The sequence below is a fragment of the Nyctereutes procyonoides genome, unplaced genomic scaffold (assembly GCF_905146905.1).
Source record: "Nyctereutes procyonoides isolate TBG_1078 unplaced genomic scaffold, NYPRO_anot_genome, whole genome shotgun sequence".
NCBI lineage: Eukaryota > Metazoa > Chordata > Mammalia > Carnivora > Canidae > Nyctereutes > Nyctereutes procyonoides.
Genome location: NW_026575042.1, coordinates 28,334,596 through 28,356,236, shown reverse-complemented (window position 1 = coordinate 28,356,236; position 21,641 = coordinate 28,334,596). Strand labels below are relative to the sequence as shown.

At 34.6% G+C, this 21,641-nt stretch overlaps 1 protein-coding gene across 4 annotated transcripts in view; it reads left to right on the top strand.

Moving 5' to 3' along the window:
• Positions 1 to 21,641, top strand: part of PIK3R4 (phosphoinositide-3-kinase regulatory subunit 4) — a 71,659-nt gene that overhangs the window by 9,105 nt on the left and 40,913 nt on the right. For all 4 annotated transcript variants that reach the window (XM_055320987.1, XM_055320988.1, XM_055320989.1 and 1 more), the window contains exons 3-8: positions 1,276 to 1,409; positions 3,283 to 3,865; positions 7,378 to 7,512; positions 9,157 to 9,378; positions 17,502 to 17,675; positions 20,275 to 20,420. In XM_055320987.1, coding sequence (XP_055176962.1) covers positions 1,276 to 1,409; positions 3,283 to 3,865; positions 7,378 to 7,512; positions 9,157 to 9,378; positions 17,502 to 17,675; positions 20,275 to 20,420 — 1,394 coding nt within the window. The remainder of the gene's footprint in view (positions 1 to 1,275; positions 1,410 to 3,282; positions 3,866 to 7,377; positions 7,513 to 9,156; positions 9,379 to 17,501; positions 17,676 to 20,274; positions 20,421 to 21,641) is intronic.

Here is a 21,641-nt window from a genome sequence, read left to right as displayed (position 1 = left end):
CAGGTGAATATTTGGAGGAGTAGCAGTCTAGGTAGAGGGACCAGGAAATGGAGAGGCTGTGCGCTAAGGTTATTTAAGGATCTCTTTAAGACTTGTGAAATGCAAGGGTGCTTGGGTGGCTCAGTTGGTTGAGTAACTCTCAATTTCAGCCCAGGTCATGATCTCAGAGTTATGAGATCGAGCCCTACATGGGGCTAAACACTGAGTGTGGAGCCTGCTTAAGATTATTTCACTCTCTCTGCCATCTCCTTCCCTGTATGCATGTGCAGTCTCTTTAAAAACAAAACAAAACAAAACAAAAAACTTGTGAAATGCGAGTCATATAATGATTCAGTGAAACTGCTTTGTCTTTTTGGGAATGTAGGTAGATTTTTTTCCATTCCTTGTTTGAAGATTATGTAAGTGCAAAATGATTGGGTTATTTTTCCTTCCCTCTCTAGTCTTACACCTGTACTTTGTAGCACTCCTCACATGTTTGTTCACTGGCTTATTTTATGTCTACCTAGAATGAAAGCTTCATGAGGGCAAGGGTTTTATCTATTCTGTGTGCTGCTAGTGTCTAGTATATATATGGTAGATACCTAATAACTTTGATGATCAATAAATGAGTTGTCAGATATGACTTCTCAGTTCCTTATGAACTTAAGGTCTAAAATAAGGCCATACTTTAAAAAAGTATTATATTTCTTGTGGCTTGTAATCTATTTATCTCTAAATATATGTATGTATATATTATATACAAACATATTCTTTTTTTCTTAAATTGTATTTATTTATTCACGAGAGACAGAGAGAGAGAGGCAGAGACACAGGGAGAGAGAGAGAGAGAGAGAGAGAGAGAGAGAGAGAGAGGCAGAGACACAAGCAGAGGGAGAAGCAAGCTCCATGTAGGGAGTCCGAACGTGGGACTTGATCCTAGGTCTCCAGGATCACGCCCTGGGCTGAAGGCGGCACTAAACCGCTGAGCCACCTGGGCTGCCGTATATACAAACATACTCATTTTAAATTAGACAACCAGGAAGTAATTTTATTTGATTTTTTTTTTAAGATGGAGAAAAATTCAGTGAGCTTCTTTTGACTTTACGCTTTCAGAAACTGATGACAGGGCAATAGACATTTTCCCTGTCTTGCTTGATTGTAGTTGTACGTTGCATTAATATTTTTAATTCAGTTTACTTTGGGTTTTTCATTTTGAGTTTTGTGAATTCTCTGAATTCTTGTACTGTATTAAAGATATTTTGCATGTTTAATGGAATTATATCTTTTATTTTCTAGGTTGTGTTATAGCTGAACTTTTTACAGAAGGTGTACCACTGTTTGATCTCTCTCAACTTCTCGCTTATAGAAATGGACAGTTTTTCCCGGAACAAGTGCTAAATAAAATTGAAGATCGCAGTATCAGAGAATTGGTAACTATGCTACAAGTATTCTCCATTTGGTTTTAATAGAATTATGCTCTGACTTTTGCATTAGCTCTCTGGAATTTTATGAACTTGGAACAAAGCAATAAATTTTAGTATATGTGCTGCCAAAGAGAGCAATGTAGCAGAGCAATAAAGCTCCATAGACTATTATGAACAGCTTATTTTTATTTACTTTAATTTACTTTGTTAGGGAGAAATGTACAGTATTTTCCGCCTTTTCAGGCAGAGCTCATTTGACTAAGTTTTGTATGTATATAAAACACAATTTTATACTCACAGTCACACACACACACAAACACACATCTTCAGCTCTGCTTTGGATAGATTTGGAAGGAAGTAAGGAGGTGCCGGAGGTTTAGAGATGTTGTCCGATAGAGCTTGCTAGTAAGATATGAAGAAGACATATATATAAAATGAAAGCTGGGAAACATCAGTGTGAATGTAATGCATTAATATAGGGCCATTTCATATAGAAACACCTTGCCTGGTATGTCTCTCTTAAGGCTGTTCTGGAAGGGAAGGCTATAGAATCACTAATTAGTATAGCAGAAGAGATATGAGGAATCCTGTGGGAGGTCATATAAGCCATATATGTCCACCTTAGTGTTTGAGGGGATCTTTATTAAGTCCACCAATACAGTAACTGATGGCTTGTAATGATGATGAGGCCCAGTCATGGAAAAGTATAGTATATTAAAATACTCTGTAGCAAAGTAAGGAAATACAGAATACATTTTAATTTCTCTTACAAATGGCAAGTATTAAAAAAATAGGATGTTTTAGAGGAAGCCAAGTTAGCTCATTTTCAATGAACAGTGCCTGGATTAAGAGTTGGTATACCTGGCTGTTCTCTCTTTGGGTATGGCACTCATTTGTCATGTTACATTGGCTAAGTGACTTCATGAACTTGGGCCTGTGTTTTCTTAACTCTGAAAGGAGTGAATTTCACAAATCTTTAAGGCTTAATCTGAATGTAAAAGGAATTATACTTAAATCACTTTTCCTGATACTTATAGTGCATTTGATTCCCTGCAAGTTCAGTGCTATAGTGTATTTGATTCCCTGCAAGTTCAATGTAAACAGAAAGCTCAAAAAGCTAAAAAAATCATATATTTTTATGATATTTTAAGTATTTAAATAATGATTCACTCTGAGGATCTAAGAAAAATTAAACTATGCTCTGTTGAAAGAAAATTACTTCCCTAAGATACCAGAAAATATATGATAAATTCAAATTAAGTGTATCGTTTTTAGGGTTTGTAGGATTTAACACCTCTTATAGTACTTTAAAAGTTTAGACCACTAATTCCCTTTTTGACTAGATCCTAGAACTATGCTTAAGCCATGTATTCCCTTGGATTTGTGGTATTAAGGCTCTAAATCAGAACTGATATATAAATAGAATTTAATGGTTCTGGATTCTCTTCAGAATTGTGTGTAATTTTATATGTAAAAATTTTATGCACACGGTTTTTTTCTGGAGAATATCCCCTGGTTTTCCTCAGATTATCAGCAGTATTACCTGCTCAAAAATGTTTAAGAATCCTTGAGTTGTGGGCAGTGATGTATTATTCCCCTGTCTTAAATGGGGAGTGCTGAACATCATGGTATATCTCCTGTTGATGTGCTTGGGCCATCTGTAATACATTACTGTATAATTTCCTGTTGCTTTGTAGGACAGTAGTAGAGTCACATATTGTGGTCAAGTTCTGAAAGTATTTTGAAAGGTGAAGATTGAGGAGAGTCACAGTTACCACAAAATCCTTTATGTCATGTGTAAGTTGCCCTTGTAGCTTTCATCTGATTTAATCTGCTGTTCTCAAATCTATTTTTTACTCCTTTTCTCCCCTTGGTGTAGGTAACTCAGATGATTCACCGTGAGCCAGATAAACGTTTAGGGGCAGAAGATTACCTAAAGCAGCAGCGTGGCAATGCCTTTCCTGAAATATTTTACACATTCCTTCAGCCCTACATGGCCCAGTTTGCCAAGGAAACCTTTCTTTCTGCAGATGAGCGCATTCTGGTTATACGGAAGGATTTGGGCAACATTATTCACAATCTCTGTGGACATGATCTGCCAGAAAAAGCAGAAGGAGAGCCTAAGGAAAATGGGCTGGTTATCTTGGTGTCTGTTATAACGTCCTGTCTGCAGACCCTTAAATACTGTGATTCCAAACTTGCTGCTTTGGAACTTATTCTCCATTTGGCCCCAAGATTAAGTGTAGAAATTCTTTTGGATCGTATTACTCCATATCTTTTGCATTTCAGCAATGACTCTGTTCCTAGAGTGAGGGCTGAAGCCTTGAGGACGTTGACCAAAGTTCTTGCTCTTGTCAAAGAGGTTCCTCGCAATGATGTCAATATATACCCGGAATATATTCTTCCAGGCATAGCCCACTTAGCCCAAGATGATGCTACTATTGTTAGACTAGCCTATGCTGGTAAGAGCTTATTGTCCAAGTCATAGCCACTCGGAGTTTTGAAGTTAGTGGCTATAAAACCTTTTGTTTCTCTGATTTCTTTGGGAATTCAAGAGTGAATTGTGGTCCTTGAACTTTTTGGGGTACATCTTAATAATTTTTGTAGCTAATCTGTGCCTGGGACTCAGCTTTTGGTTGTACTCATTTTGAAGCGGTTAGAATTACCAAGTGGAAAGCATTTAATAGAGAAGCCTGTAATTTTACTGGTTATACTACGTTTAATTTGGAGTGAGACTCATGTTTACAAGTATATTCTGATTTAGTGTCTTTAGGTCTTTATAAAGTTTCTTTGAACAGAGATGCTAGCTTAGAACAGAGATGTTAGCTTTAGGATACAAGTCTGTTGCTATTCAAAAAGATGGGTTTTGCTGGATAATTTGGTATTCACAGAACCTAGCCTATTACCAAATTTTAAGATCCTTTTAGTTACTGTCATGTTAAGGTGTGTGGCTTCTTTGTGATGAGGTTATAACACATCCACCTGTTTTACTTGTAATTCTCACTCGTAAAATTGAGACAGATTGATGTTTTTAGCTCCCCAAATTAATTCTGTATACTCTTTTGTTGCATGGAAAATGTCACTGAAACATTAAGATAATTCGTAATTTATTTCTAATATAATCTGCTGGAAATCAGAGATTCTGTTTTGGTCTTTGTAAATAGTACATAACATATAGTGATGATATTATCACTATTTGGAAAGGTACTTGCTAGGTTCGTTAATTTTACTATTTGCCTGTCATTAATGGAACATATAAAAAATGGTCATTGGACTCTGGCCTTATCTCTGGGTACATCCACAAAGTGGTGGTGGTTGTAAGTTTTTTTCCTAAACTCATATTTCCATTTGTATTTATCCGTTGCCTATTATTTATGGTTTCTGGTTTCCATAACTGTATAGGTATAAATGTCAGGCCTAGAAATTTCAGAAGTTCATTAAGACACATACATTTGAGTTTATAATTTGTAACAAAGTAATTTATAATTCACTTGCAAACATAAATAATTAAATCAGATAAAATTAAAGTTTATAGGTTTAAAAACAAGCTGTATCTTTAGAGTTTTGTGACCTGTTGATCTTAGTTTGTTCTCAGTTGTGTTAAATGGGTAAGGTTCTGATGTGTAGCTGCTATATTAACATAGTGACAGGCAATTACTAATAGTGATAGTCTAAAAATAATAGCTACTATTTATTGAAAAACCTGTGTGTCAGCATCTGCTGCTCAAGGTTGCAAGGATTAGTTGCAAGAGATATATAAATTTTAAGATAGATTCCAGATTTTAAGATATATGGATTCTAAGATTCTAAAATCCATTCTAACTCTTGCAACTGCCTTGAGCAATAGATGTTATATAACTTCAGTTACAAGTGAGGAAATTGGGAATGGGAAAGCCTAAACAATATGATCTAAATGTATCTGGTCTCATTCTTTCTCAGTTCTCAGAGCTGCTGGTCTGTACCTTGATTCTGTAGCAACTCTGCTTTCCTTTGGTCTTCTGGGTCCTTGTGGTGAGAGTCCATAGTAACCCAGGGTCAGTGATGGTGCCTTGCAGTGTCCTTTCATCATGGCTTAGTGCCTGATAAAGCTGCTTTTTTCCCCCAGTAGATCCAGAAGTCCATTTGAACTTATATGGTTAAGTATAACTAAACCATACGTGTCAGTAATTATAAAAGTTTAAAATCATTTTTTAAATGTCTGTTACGGCATTCTTTAAAGTGATACAGATTTGTATCTTTTATAAACATTCAAGTCTGTTGTGGTTTATGAACTTAAATGGGGAAATAGGCAAAGATCTACTCAGATTTTAAAGGTGCCCAGGAAAGTAAGGTTTTTCCTAATAAAGATATATCCATTAAAGTGGGGACATTCACCTAGAATTTTGACTTTTTTTTTTTTAAGATTTTTTTTTATTTATTCATGAGAGACAGAGAGAGAGAGGCAGAGACACAGGCAGAGGGAGAAGCAGGCTCCATGTAGGGAGCCCGATGTGGGACTCAATCCCAGGACTCCAGAACCATGCCCTGGGACAAAGGCAGCACTAAACTGCTGAGCCACGCAGGGATCCCCCAGAATTTTGACTTCTTATCAGAGGATGCCCCAAATTCTCCCATCTTGAGGGTGAGCAGGCATTACAGGGTATTCTCTTGGGTACCTTAGAGGTAAATTTTTGTTCTTCAGAACAGTGTTGAACCTGTTGGCGGGTGAGGGGTTGGACTCTGAGATGAAGGTAATCATTGCACTTGATAGACTCAACAATCTCAGCTCTTAGGAGATGTACCTCAGTTGTAGTGGTATTCAAAATTAAGGAAAAAGTGAGTCTTAGAATTGATAAAATAAGGGAGTTAAGTTTTGTGTTCAGTACTATTTACTGCTAAGGAAAAGAGTGCAGTCTTTGGCATTATAGTCTTATGTTAAGCACAGAAATGGTATGGAAAGAAGGAAAGAGGCACAGACATAAAAAATGTAAGGGAGAAGAAAGTGTAAGCAAATCTGATAGCAAATGTGACAACAGAAATTAGAAGTAGGTATTTCTGCAGTGGTAAGGAATATCAGGCAGTTTTAGGAGAATATAGAGAGAGAAAGGAGAAAATACAACTGCAGAAAGTTGGCGAACAGTCTCACACTTTGGTTCATTAAGAACTTCAGAGTATCACAAGGAAAGCAGTCTAATAATAGTTGATTCACTTTGGTAATAGCTTTTTGAGGTAGATGTGACTCGTGTGTGTGAAGAAACATACTCATATGTTAAGCAGACAGCTACTAAGTGTCAGGGGTCAAGATTTGAGCTGGGGTCTGTGATTCTGAAGCCCAGCTTGTCCTGTTATTTTAATGTGAATGTTTCTCTGTTTAATGAATATCTCTCATCTGTTAAGAAACTATAGGTCTCTGTAGAAGGATTAAGCTTTTCCCTCAGTAGATTTGAATGCTGTATTTTGGACTATTTTTGTATTTTTTCCAGTTTTATTGAGATATAATTTTATTGAGATATAATTGACATATATCACTGTGTAAGTTTAAGGTATAAAGTGTAATGATGTGACTTACACATATTCTGAAATGATTACTATGGTAAGTTTAGTTGGCTTCCATCCTCATATAGGTACAATAAAAGGCTAAAACAGAAAAAAAGATTGTTTTCTTTGTGATGAGAACTCTTAGAATTTTAATCTCTTTCATATATATCATACAGCAGAGTAACTATAGTGTTTATGGTGTACACTTTCTATTTTTAAAAGAAGTTTATGTTTCATTATTGAAACTGTTAATCATAGATTATGAGATTAGTTACCAGAAGTTACTGAAGATTAGGTTTAGTGCTAAATTGAAAAGTCCTACTTTTCCTCTGTAGTTTTATGATTATTATTTATATGTATAAAGAGGAATGAAAGGTTATAAACATTACAAGGATTGAAGATTATAATCATTATACATTTTCCCTTTTTTTTAAAATAAATTTTCCCTTTTTTATAGAAAACATAGCTCTGCTGGCAGAAACAGCTTTGAGATTCCTGGAATTAGTACAGTTAAAAAATCTCAATATGGAAAATGACCCAAATAGTGAAGAAATTGGTGAAGTTACGCATCCCAATGGAAATTACGACACAGGTAGTGTGATTTTCTCTTCCAGGTTTCTTGTTATTTGGAATGAATTATTATTTGGAATGATTTACTAATGTGGACTTGAAAGAAACTATCATTGAAATTTTCATATAAGATGAAAGAATACTATGTATATATGGCAAAGGTCCCTGTTGTCTGATTGTTCTATCTCTTCTTGTACACTTTTGTACACTGTTATCTAACCAGAAAATGATCAGCTTTTGCCACAGATTCTGAGGTCAGTTGTTTTTCAGCCAAAATTGATTTGTGTCAATAGTAAAATTAGCTGAATTTTATAATTCTTACAAGAGGAAAGAAAAAAAACATTGACAGCATCATAGCTAAAGAATCTAAACCTTTTCTCCTTATGTGAGTATACCTTGAGTATCCTCAATCATGAACTACGTTTATCTCATGCTAATCTATGATTTATGGATCAAAACCCACCCCTTGTACTTTAAATGAACAGATGGGATGGTAAACTCTTTGAGGTCAAAGTTCTTGTCTTAAGTTTCTTTACATACAAACAACTCTTAGCAGGCTTTTAATTAATGTTACTGAGTTAAAGATTTAGAAGTAAAATAATATACTTAGATCTGTCCTAGGATGTTTCTAGTTCAGGAAAACTAGAGAATCTAGTTTTCAGATTTTTATGCTATACAACAGTAATGGCTCTGTTACTTGTTAGAATGGCGTCATTTTTAGACAGTGTATATTCTCTGTAGTTGAAGACAATGGAATAATTTTGAACTTATAGAAGAATATATCAGAAAGGAAAGGAAATCCTTGCTTTTTTCATGGAATTACTTAGAAAATAACACTGTCCTACATTCTGTAACCATGTAATTGGACATTTATATAATGAAGTTTAGGTTAGGTGTTAAACCATTTTGTAAGTTAATCTAAAGTTTGTCTTAATATGAACATAGTATTTTGCATATCAGACCACCTTTTCCCTTGACTGTGGCTGCACCAGGAGTGGCCTTTCCCCTCATTCATTTAGCCAACATAATTGTTAAACATAAGCTCAGAATTAGGCAATTGTGTGCCTACTCTAAGCACTAGAAATATAGTGGTGAATAAGACAGAAAAGATTGTCCTGTTGAACTTACATTTTAAAAGGGAAGGGAAAAGGGGAGAGTGGGTAGGGGATAAAGTCAGAGAAGAAGGTGGTAGCCAGATCATATAAAGTCTTGATAGGATTTTCATGTTTATTTTCTGCTTTCTAAAAATTTAGTAAGCTGACCTTAAAAATACTTTCTAAAAGTATTAAATGGTATTATCAGTTTATATCCTTAATCATTCTAGTATTTTGAAGTCCTTGATCGAGCTGATTTTATTGGTGGCAGTATGAACTTTTTGGTGCTTTCCTATAGAACTCTCCTTGAGCCTTAAAAATAGACTTGTTTAATTAATGAGATAGTAACCGTGGTTGTGGCATCTGCCTCTCAGGATGTTGTTGTTCAGTTTGTATTTTGGTTTCCCATCTATCCTCCAGAGCTTTGAACAGGAGAAAAATTTAGTGATTATATACTTTTTATGGTGGCTTCTGTAATCATTCCATTTCTCTGAAGAAGAAGGAAGAAAGAAGACTATGTCTTTGTCTTGGGAAAAAAAATTGATCCTATCTTTTTTTTTTTTTTTTTTTAGAGTTGCAAGCTTTACATGAAATGGTCCAGCAGAAAGTTGTCACTTTGCTAAGTGACCCTGAAAATATTGTGAAACAAACCTTAATGGAAAATGGAATAACACGGTTGTGTGTATTCTTTGGACGTCAGAAAGCCAATGATGTTTTATTGTCCCACATGATCACTTTCCTAAATGATAAAAATGATTGGCATCTGCGTGGAGCTTTTTTTGATAGTATAGTTGGTATGTTTTTCCAGTTGTTTTAAAATGTATCTTTAAGATTTTGAATTAAACGATACACCCATGAGGTCTGAAAGATAGCTGACAAGACAGCCAAATTTCATTAATAATGAAATGAGCTCTTAGTGTTTCTGTATTTATGATGCTTTTGGATAATAAACGTATTTGAGCTAATCAAGGGATTGGCTCATTGATACATTGGTAGGAAAGACCATCATGTGGTTATTAAACAATGTTTTAAAAGAGTGTTTAATGACCTGGAAAAGTACTTTGAAACACTACTAAAGTGACCAATGTAGATTTTAAAAGGTAACAGTTAACAAATCATATGTTTATAAAGAAGTCTGGAATATACTAAGATTTGTATACTGATTATTTCTGGGGCTGGGATTGTAGATGTTTTTTTTCTTTGTGTTTTTTATATTTGTTAAATTTTTTTATAGTAAACATATATCAGAAAATGACTTTTACAGTCAGAAAATAACAGTTAAGCTACAAGTATGACTGAGAATCAATTAGGAAGAAAATTGAAGCTTGCCAGGCTATGCTTTGTGTAAACTGAAAATGTGTGAAAAATTAGTGTTTTTTTTTTTTCTCCACTTTTTTCAAAATGTTAGTTTTTTGTTTGTTCATTTGTTTTGTTTTTCGGATTCCACATGTAAGTGAAATCATATGGTATTTGTCTTTCTCTGACTTATTTCATTTAGCATCATATCCTCTAGATCCATCCATGTTGTTGCAGATGGCAAGATCTCTCTCTGTGTCTGTGTATGCACATGTGTACACACGCACGCACGCACACGCACAGACATACTCGCATCTTCTTTATCCATTCATTTATTGGTGGATATTTGGGTTGCTTCCATGTCTTGGTTATTGTAAATAATGCTGCAATAGACATAGGGGTACATACAATTTTTTGAATTAGCATTTTTTCTTTTAGGTAAATACCCAGTAGTGGAATTACTGGATCATATAGTATTTCTATTTTTAATTTTTTAGGGAACCTTTATACTGTTCTTTATGGTAGCTGCTGCACCAATTTACATTTCTACCAACAGTGTACAAGGATTTCTTTCTTCACAATCCTGCCACCATTTGATGTTTCTTGTCTTTTTGATCTCGCCATTTTGAAAGGTTAAGGTGATATTTCATTGTGGTTTTGATTTGAATTTCCTTGATGATTAGTGATGTTGAGCATCTTTTCATGTATCTATTGGCCATCTGCATGTCTTTTTTGGTAAAATTTCTATTTAGGTCCTCTGCCCATTTTTAATCAGATTATTTATCTGGATGTTGAGTTGTGTAAGTTTTTTATACATGGTAGATATTAACTTATGAGATACATCATTTGCAAATACCTTCTCCCACTTGGTAGTTTGCCTTTTTGTTTTGTTGATGGTTTCCTTCACTGTACAAAAGCTTTTTATTTTGGGATAATCTCAGTTTATTTTTGCTTTTATCTTTTGCTTGAGGTGACATATCTAGAACATGTTTCTGTGGCCCACATCTAAGAAATTACTGCCTATGTTTTCTTCTAGGAATTTTATGGTTTCATGTTTTATATTTAAGTCTTTAATCCATTTTGAGTTTATTTTGGTGTATGGTTTAAGAAAATGGTTCAGGGGCAGCCCCGGTGGCGCAGCGGTTTAGCGCCGCCTGCAGCCCGGGTGTGATCCTGGAGACCCGGGCTCGAGTCCCACATCGGGCTTCCTGCGGGGGAGCCTGCTTCTCCCTCTGCCTGTGTCTCTGCCTCTCTCTTCGCTATCTCTGAATGAATAAATAAATAAATCTTAAAAAAAAAAAGAAAAAAAATGGTTCAGTTTCATTCATTTGCATGTAGCCGTACAGGTTTCCCAGCACCATTATTGAAGGCACTGACTTTTCCCATTGTATATTCTTTCCTCCTTTGTCATGGATTAATTGGCCATAGAGATGTGGGTTCATTTTGGGCCCTTTATCCTGTTTCTTTGACCTATGTGTCTTTTTTTTTTTTGCCAGTACAATACCGTTTTGATTACTACAGCTTTGCAGTATATCTTGAAATCTGGGATTGTGATAGCTCCAGCTTTGTTCTTTCTTAAGATTGCATTGGCTATTTGGAGTCTTTTGTGATTCTGTACAAATTTTAGTATTATTTGTTCTGGTTCTGTGTAAAATGTTGGCATTTTGTTAAGGATTGTGTTGAATCTTCAGATTGCTTTGGGTAGTATGGACATTTTAACAGTATTTTTCCAACCCATGAGCATAGATTATCTTCCCATTTGTTTGTATCATCTTCAGTGTTTTTCATTAATGTTTTATAGTTTTCAAAATTTAGTTTTTCACCCTATGGTTAAATTTATTGCTATGTATTCTTTTTGGTGCAATTGCAGATAGAACTGTTTTCTTAATTTCTCTTTCTGCTTTGTTATTAGTGTGTAGAATTGCAGGATTTCTGTGTATTAACTTTGTATCCTGCAACTTTACTGAATTTATTCTAATAGTGTTTTGATGGAGTCTTTAGAGCTTTCTAATATATAGGATCAAGTTATCTGCAAATAGTGACAGTTTTACTTATTCCTTACCAATTTGTATGCCTTTTATTTCCTTTCCATGCCCAATTGCTGCAGCTTAGACTTCCATTACTATTTTGAATGAAAGTGGTGGAGAGTGGACTTCCTTGTCGTGTTACTTTTCTTAGAGGAAAAGCTCTCAGTTTTTCACCATTGAGTGATGTAAGCTGTGGGTTTTTTACATATTATGTTGGGGTATGTTTCCTCTAAACCCACTTTGTTGAGAGTTTTTGTCATGAACAGATGTTAAATTTTGTCAAGTGCTTTTTCTGCATCTATTGAGATGATTATATAATTTTATCCAGGCCATGTTATTATGGTTACCAACTAACCTTTTCTTAATATAATTTTGTACATGATTATAACAGCTTGTCTGTTAACTTAAAAGATTGAAAACTATTCTATACGTTGGAAAGCTTCACTGATATCTGAACTTTCTCATATAATTGCAGAAAGCTGTAGAGTTTAGATTATTGGTTGCCAAGAATCTAGAAAACTAACTGCCAAAAGGTTTGCCCTTTTTTTTCCCCAAAAAATAAAAAAAACTCATACAGCAACAGTATTGATATATCTGCAAATGCTGTCATACAATACTTTGGAGAAAAAGATACTTTTCTCCGTTTAACAAGTTTTGAATTGTTCTTGCTTTGTTATTATTGGAGTTTATTGTGTCTCCTATTTTCAGACATTTTTATAGTTAAAAAATTTTAAAATTTTTCGATACACAATTGGCATATATTAGTTTCAAATGTACAACAGTTATTTGATACTTACATATATTATGAAGTGCTCACCACAGTGAGTGTACTTAACCAAAGTTACTGCAATGTTATTGTTTATATTCTATGTTGTATTTTACATCCCATGACTTAATTATTTTATAGCGAAGTTTGTACTTCTTAATCCCCTTCACCTATTTCACCCATCTCACCCCTTTCCCCTCTGGCAATCACCATTTTGTTCTCTGTATTTATGGCTCTGTTTCTGTTTTTGATTAATCATTTCCTTTTTTTAGATTCCATATATAAGTGAAGTTATACGGTATTTGTCTTTCCCTGTCTGACTTGCTTAACTTAGCATAATACCCTCTTGGTCCATCCATCTTGTTGCAAGTGGTAAGACTTCACTCTTTTATCACTGAGTAAATACGCTGTTGTATATATGTACCACGTCTTCTTCATTCTTTCATCTTTTGATGGAAGGTCCCTTCCATATCTTGGCTTTTGTAAATAATGCTGTAATGAAAATGGGAGTACAGAAATCTCTTTGAGAGCCTGAATTTATCGCTTTGGGTATATATCCAGAAGTGGAATTACTGGATAATATGGTATTCCTGTTTTTAGTTTTTTGAAGAATTTCATACTGTTTCCATAGTGGGTGTTATCAATTTACATTCCTACCAGTAGTGCACAAGGATTCTCCTTTCTCCACACATCCTTGCCAATGTTTGTTATTTCCTCCTCCTGGTCCATTCCTAAACATGTGGCCTCCATGTGGGTGCTAGTGGCATGGGAAGAACCACTGCTGTGCCCGTGAACTGCTCTCTGCTGCCATCCTCCCCTCAGATGGTATGGCTAAGATGTCTTCTGGTGTCCCGACGACCACCTCCTGTCCCCCGACCAGTATTTCCCTTTGGATCAGTTTCTCTTCTCAGCCAGGTTGTGTCCCCAACCCCCTCAGCCTCTTCTCTGCACGTTGCTGAAGGTCTGGGCTTACCTCAAGTTCTGTGCTTGAGCAATAAAGTGGAAATAAAAAAAAAAATACTAGCCATTCTAACAGGTGTAAGGTCATCGTGGTTTCGATTTGCATTTCCCTGATGATTAGTGATGTTGAACATCTTTTCATGTGTTGGCCATCTGTATGTCTTCTTTGGTAAAATGTCTATTTGGGTCCTGTGCCCATTTTGTAATTGGATTGTTTCTCTTTCTGGCATTGAGTTGTGGAAGTTTTTAATATATTTTGCATATTAACCCCTTATTGAATATATCATTTGCAAATATTTTTTCCTATTCAGTAGGTTGCCTTTTCATTTTGTTGATGGTTTTTTCCACTGTTTTGTATTGGTTTATTGATTTAACTCAGTCTTTCCTCTCAAACTTATCTAATGCCATTCTTAGTATGTTTTGCTTCTCACACCTTTTTATCTTTCTTGCTTTCTCCCTCTTTCAAATTTTATTTTTAGTTCTTTTTTTCTGGAAAAGGTGGTGTGTAGAACTTCCACCATCTATTGATCAATTCTTGTGTATTTTGAATCCTGCCTTTATGTTACTTTTTATTTTAAAATAATTTTTGTTGTTTTTGTTTAAAGTAATACATGCTTGCTGTAGAAAATTTGGATAATTAAGAAACCAAGAAGAGGGCAGCCCGCGTGGCTCAGCCGTTTAGCGCCGCCTTTGGTCCAGGGCGTGATCCTGGAGACCCGGGATTGAGTCCCACATTGAGCTCCCTGCATGGAGCCTGCTTCTCCCTCTACCTGTGTCTCTGCCTGTCTCTCTCTCTCTCTGTCTCTCATGAATAAATAAATAAATAAAATCTTTAAAAAAAAATACCTATCTGTTGTATTGTGAAGATAAAATGAATTAACATATGTAATGGTGCTGGGCACATAAGTACTGTGTATGTATTATATTACTTTTAATCTTATTTACTAATTCTTTTTCTGATAACATATATCCTAAACATTTACTGTCATAAAAATTTTTTTGAAATCCTAATTTAGGGGCAGCCCGGGTGGCTCAGCGGTTTAGCGCCTGCCTTCGGCCCAGGGTGTGATCCTGGAGACCCGGGATCGAGTTCTGCATAGGGCTCCCTGCCTGCTTCTGCCTCTGCCTGTGTCTCTATGCCTCTCTCTTTCTCTCTTTCTGCATAGGGCTCCTATGCATCGAGTTCTGCATAGGGCTCCCTGCCTGCTTCTGCCTCTGCCTGTGTCTCTATGCCTCTCTCTTTCTCTCTTCTCTCTTTCTCTCTCTCTCTCTCTGTCTCTCATGAATAAATAAATAAAATCTTAAAAAAAAAGAAATCATAATTTAATAGATTAAAATATTCCATTTTATGGTTTTATCAGAATTCATCATTTTTGGATATTTAAATTATTTTCACTCTTTTTCCTACTGTATAGAGATAATATTTTACATAAATATTTGCTTCTAATTATTTTCTCAAGCTAGAAGTCTGAAATTTTAGTTATAAAGAATATGAATATATTTTTAAAACTCCTGATACATTTTATAAGCTTTTCAAAGAAGTATCATTTTCCATTCTGATCAGCATTGTTTGACCATACTGCATACTCTTTCACATGGAATAGGCTTCAAATAATCTTTGCCTGTTGGTATGGTAAAATGATAACTTGTTTTGATCTGTATTTCTTTGCTTATCTGTGGAGGTGAAAAACTTTCTCATGTTGATTACTCATTTGTACTTTTTATTCTGTGAATTTTTAATTATTTTGGCCCATTATTTTCTGATGACTGTATGTCTTTCTTGTTGATGTTCTTGAGCATTTTATAAATGTACATGAAAAACATTAACTTTAATCATTGGCAAATACTTTTTTCAAGTAACGTTAATAATCTGTTGGGTGCACATCTTTTTTTTTTTTTTTTGTAAAGCTTTATTTTTCACACTTAACTGTTTAATTTTTATTTTGGTCTGTGGTATAAGGTGAAATCTGATTTTTCTCAGAAAAATAATCAGTTTTCCTGACACTATTAAACATTTCATTTCTTTCCCATTGATTGATGAAGCTTATGTTACCATCAGTTGCATACTTATGTCTTTCAGTTTTAGTTTTCTGAGTATCTTTTTCTCTTCCCTTGATTTCTCATTTCTATACTCAATATGACACTCTATTATTATAGTTATATCAAATTTTAATTATTAGGTATTTGTGAGCAATTTTAGTATAGACTAAGTTCCCCAGATGTCAGTATTATTTTCCAAAATATTTTGAACTACTTTGGCTCATTATACATTTCGGTTTTTAAAGTTCCTAAATATAATCCACAGGAATTTTGGGTAGTATTTTTCCTTTTATTAGAGAAAAAAATGTCTAGAATTACTTTATAGGAGAAATATGCTTTTGTAAGTTATTCAAAATCTGTAAAGTAATGTATAAAAAGCAATAGTTGGATTTTACAGAAGTAGCTGCTCTGGATTTTTAGTCTGATATCTTCAGGTGTTTATTGCCATATCTCTAATATTTTTCTATGACTTTTAAGAATTGTTAGATATAGACTTATCTCTTGACTTTTTTCTATGCCATATGAAAATTTAACTCATACCATGCCCTGATCCCTCTTCCCCTGTTTTTGAGATAGAGACCACTGTTTTCAGTGCTTTAGTTTTTAGTGGCTGTTTTTGTAACTTTAAATAATTAAACCTACTTCTTATTGATCTACTTCTACTTATTGGACTACAAGGAGGTGAATGCTCCTTCATTTCTGTCTCCTTTTCTTGGTTGGTTGGTTATTTCAACCAGTTATTGACAATTCAGCTTAACAAATGCATTGCATAGTTGATAACATATACATTTTGTTGTGTAGTCATAACAAGATCTTGTGCTTGTATAGACTGATTCTGAAATTTCAAAGCAAAATTTACATGATTATGAATGTGTAAACTTTACTGACTTTAGAACCAAGTAGTGTGCTATATTTGTATTTGCTTCCCCACAGTTCCAGTGCCATGACTCCTACATCACTTGATGAAAATGTTTATGGTGTCACTAGTGGATTCTCCTTTCTGTCTTCTGCAGACTGTTGAGGACATTGTACATTTTAATTTACTTTTTATTTATACCATGATTTTCTTGAGCAATTTTTTTTTTTTTGTTCTGGGTTTTCAGAGTCCTTTATTTTCCTTTTGAAAGGAAGTAATACATCTTCTTTACCTTGTTTGTAATATCAAGCTTCTTTCTTACCTGTTTTATCTATTGCTTGTAATGTGTTCCATTTTTCTTTTTGATAACATTTTTGAAATTTACTGACTTTTAGTTCTAATTTGCTGGTTGATTTCTGAATCTTTGCTAGCTGTTATCAGTTTCTCCCCCTGAATTCCTGGGTTCTGTTTGTTGTTTTGTACATTCTACATTTGCTTTTTTTCTGAAGTACATTCTCAAGAACTTACTTAGGAAAGGTTGCATGGGAAGTTAATCCACATAGTCCTTTCTTGTGTGTTGCAAAATGACTTATTTTCTCGTTCTCTTATTTTATTGGCAGTTTAAGTGTAAAATTTATTTCATAACTTTGGAGGTCTTACTGTTGTGTACTAGTCTCCATTGTTGCTAGAAATTGTTTCATGAAGCTTGTTTTTATCGTTCCTCCTTCCTTTTTGGGGGACATATTTTTCTTTCTCTAAGTTCGTAAGATCTTTTTTTCCCATGGTGTTGCAGAATTTCTTGGTGATTTGCTTTGGTGTGGATCTTTCTCATTTATTGTGCTGTGTAGGAAATGCAGTGTTTTTTCCTGGATTGTTGTTCAGTATATTTGGGTTTTGATTAATTTTATTAACTTAATGGCATTTGTACTTTCAGGTATAGAATAATTATGTAACGTTGCTTTTCTTTTTCAGGTGTTGCTGCCTATGTTGGTTGGCAAAGCTCCTCAATTCTCAAACCCCTGCTGCAACAAGGTCTTAGTGATGCTGAGGAATTTGTTATTGTTAAAGCTCTTAATGCCCTTACCTGTATGTGCCAGTTAGGGCTGCTACAAAAACCCCATGTCTATGAATTTGCCAGTGATATTGGTAAGTTTCTGTTTCTCAAAATTAGGAGAAAATTAAGGTGTCTTAAGAGAAATAACAAATGATAGAGCATTGTAAAAGTTCTAGACAATATGGAGTCAGGGTTTTAATTTTATTATTCCTTGTGTGTGTATGTCTGTTTCCATAATAATATTAAGGAGAAAATGTATTGTCTTAACATGCATATCTTGCTATGTGGAATATTTTCCTACTCATTTTCATTTTCTGAATTGTGACATCAGTGCTTTTTTTTTTCTCCTATGAAAGTGGCATTATCTTTATGGATCGAGTTTTTCTAGCCTTTGACTTTGATTCTCCTTATATTGATGAATATTCTCTGTGCATAAATATGTATATGTATGTTCTAATTCCATATAATGCATTTCTTCTGTTGTCTAATTACTTGGAAACTGTTTTTGAGACTTAATGTAGCTTATAATTAGCATTTTATTTATCTGAAAAATGAATGTCTATCAATTTTTAAACAAAAATCATTATAGTTTTTTACCTCTCAAGTTTTGCAGTAGAGATTGTTCTGGGTTCTGCTGTTTCTTGTCATTGATCTTAGAATAAACATATGGGATACTCTGTATCTTAGCATCAAAATTAATGACTATCTTTAAGTATAGAATAAACTCAGTATAGTACAACTTCTTGGACAGGGAATTCCCTTAGAACTGGAACTGAATTTGGTACTGTCAGAGGGGGAAATACCTTGCTGAGAAAAATCAAGTAAATAAATCATTGGTTGGCGTTTTGAACTATTTCAGAGAAAAAACAATTTTTAGTAACTTAGAAATGTCTATTTAAAACACGATAAACCATATACATCTCGCTGACCTTTTTTAATTCATAGTCTATTGTAGTGATTATTAAAGGGAATGGTGGTGGTAATAATGGCATCATGATTTCTTTGACAGTTTTGAAAAATACTATACTCTTCCCACGTAGGTGTTACAAATACTCCCCTTCCCCCGCGCTTGTCCCCAGATAATTAGAATGTATTAGAGCAAAGATCAAGTTCACTGTTTTATAGGAAATCCTCTTGAGTGTTTGATGTTCTTTGTATCAGCTACTTACTGATACAGTGATGCTGTATGTCAGTCAGCCATAAAATCTCAGTAAAATACTTCAGTAAAGTTCTCATCATGAATCTGTGGGCTGGATGGGTGACTCTGCTTTAGGCTTTGTATCTCCAGATTGTCTGTGGTGACAGCGATCCATTTCTCATTCTGGTGCCCATATTAGATGGGCAGCAGTTTCTTGGGTTATGTTCTGGGTAATGGCAGAAGCATGAGACAGCAAGCCTATCTATATAGCACATTTCAGGGCTCTGTTAGTGTTATGTCTGCTAATATCCCATTGGCCAGAGCAGGTTGATACGACTGAGCTAAAGGCCAGAGGTAGAGAAGTACCCTTTGTATATCATGAGTGCAAGTGCGATCGTGTAATAGAGATAATGTAAAGAATTGGGACTAATAACTCAGGCTCATACAGTGTCTAACACTTGCCAGGTCATTTTTAGCTACTTTTTGGAGATTTTTCAATATTTTTCCAGTCCTCATTTTGCCTGTTGTCAAAGGAAAGCTACCAACCCTTCCTTGTTGTATCAGAGGGCTGCTTTGTGCTTATGAAATAAAACCTTCTCCATGTGTAATTAAAAGAATTGGAAATGGGAGAACTTTGGAAACAGAAACTTTGAACAAAATTTTTCTCTGTCCCTTTTTATATAAGTGATACTGGCATATGACAGTGTTCTCATTTCCCTGTGACCCTAAATTTCTTATTAATATCCTCTAAATGCCAGTGTTTTTGTATACTCACAACAAATGTGTGTGTGTGTGTGTGTGTGTGTGTGTATATTTCTTTTGAAAGTTTTCTAAATAAGTTTAAAAGTTTGAATTTTATTCTAAATCTTTGATTAGTTGAAGTCATTGATTTTTGAGTATAATACACAAGATAGTTAAAAGGAGTGAAAAGGCATTTATTTACTTTTCTTGCATATTTCATTGTTTTTAGTTTTTTAATGATTTTATTTATTTGTGAGAGATTGAGCAGAGAGAGAGAGAGAGAGATAGAGAGGGAGCTTGAGTGGAGGTGAGGGGCAGAGGGAGAGGCACAAGCAGACTCTCTGTTGAGCAGGGAGCCTAATGCAGGGCTTGATCCCAGGATGCCGAGATCATGACCTGAGCTGAAGGCAGATGCTTAACTGACTGAGCCACCCAGGTGCCCCTAATCTTATATTTTAAATTCTTTAAGCATGGCCATCATATTTTCTGCCTTTAGTTTCTATTCATAATGTCTTGTGAATGAATTCATGAATGATGTATTAGATTTGATCAAACCTTTTCATTAAAAAGAATGTCAGGTAAGTAGCTCCTTTGATTTTTTTACGGTATTATTGCTGATATTTATGATAGGGTCTATATAATATTAGTATGTTGAGTTGAGTTTATGCTATAGAATAATTGAGTATGTGAAGGCAGCTGATAACATTGTGGTATATCAGTTGTGTTTTAAAAGTGAACATTTGTTTATCCTAGTAGTTTAAAACTATTTGTGGGCATGGTTTAAATCCATACCTTTTTCTTTTCTTATTTAGCCCCATTTCTGTGTCATCCCAATCTATGGATACGCTATGGTGCCGTAGGATTTATCACAGTGGTAGCTCATCAAATAAGTACAGCTGATGTATACTGCAAACTGATGCCTTACCTTGAGCCATATATTACTCAACCAATAATACAGGTATGCTTATTCCAACTTGGAGTCCATCTTTTCTCCAAATAGTACCTCTTTAAAAAAAGGTTTAGGGATCCCTGGGTGGCGCAGCGGTTTGGCGCCTGCCTTTGGCCCAGGGCACGATCCTGGAGACCCGGGATCGAATCCCACATCGGGCTCCCGGTGCATGGAGCCTGCTTCTCCCTCTGCCTGAGTCTCTGCCTCTCACTCTCTCTCTGTGTGACTATCATAAATAAAAAAAAAAAAAAAAAAAAAGGTTTAGAAAGTCCTATTTTTATTTAAAATTTTAAAGATTTAAGTTAGCTATAGCATTTTCACATTCCTTTAAGCTAGTTAATGTTAATGGAACAAACAGTATTGAAGGGGAGAAAAGTTCAAGAGACTTATGTTATATATCATGTTATGCATAATATAGCACTCAATAGTTCATACTTTATTTTCTTATGTGCAGTGTTGTAAAACATGTGCTGTTAAAGTGAAATATAGTGGAAATGTGCTCTGCTTTTATTGTAAAAAAGTATAACTGATTTTACCCCAAGTCAGCATTTATAATAAATTGGAAAAAGCCTTTTACAGATGTTCATTTTTTGGACCACCAGCTGGTTCTGATTTCTTTCCTTATCTTTTTCTTTTTTTAAAAAAAGCTTAATCTTTTAAGATCTAATTTAATCTTTTAAAAAAATCTAATGACTTGTGCCCCCCTCCTCTCTTCCCACCCAGATAGCACTAGATGATAAATTTCAGGTTTTTGGTTTGTATAAAGCAGTTATTTACCTTATTTACCCAACTTGTCAGCATTTACATCCTTTATCTCCTGGAAAGCTCTAAATTGAGTGAACTGTTGAGAGATGATGCTGTTAAAATATTCTGAAATACTCTATATGTTACTAAAAATCTATTTCCCTTTGCAAATTCACATGCTTCTAGCTTCTGCTACGTTTATATCTCAATGTATTTTCCCTTTGGTACATTGGAAAACACCTTGGATATATTCTGGAAATGAGGCTTTGGCTGTACTTTCCACCCTTTTCCCCATATATTCATCCTTTTCTGAGGATCATCATTATTTCATAGTTTGTAGAATTTTTCTCTCAGCAAATTATATGTATGTGTGTGTGTATATGTATATTATGAAAGATATTACTAGCAAATATGCCTTTTTATTTAATTAATTAATTTTTAAACAGCTTATGTATTTAAGTAGTATGTCTGTACCCAGTATAGGGC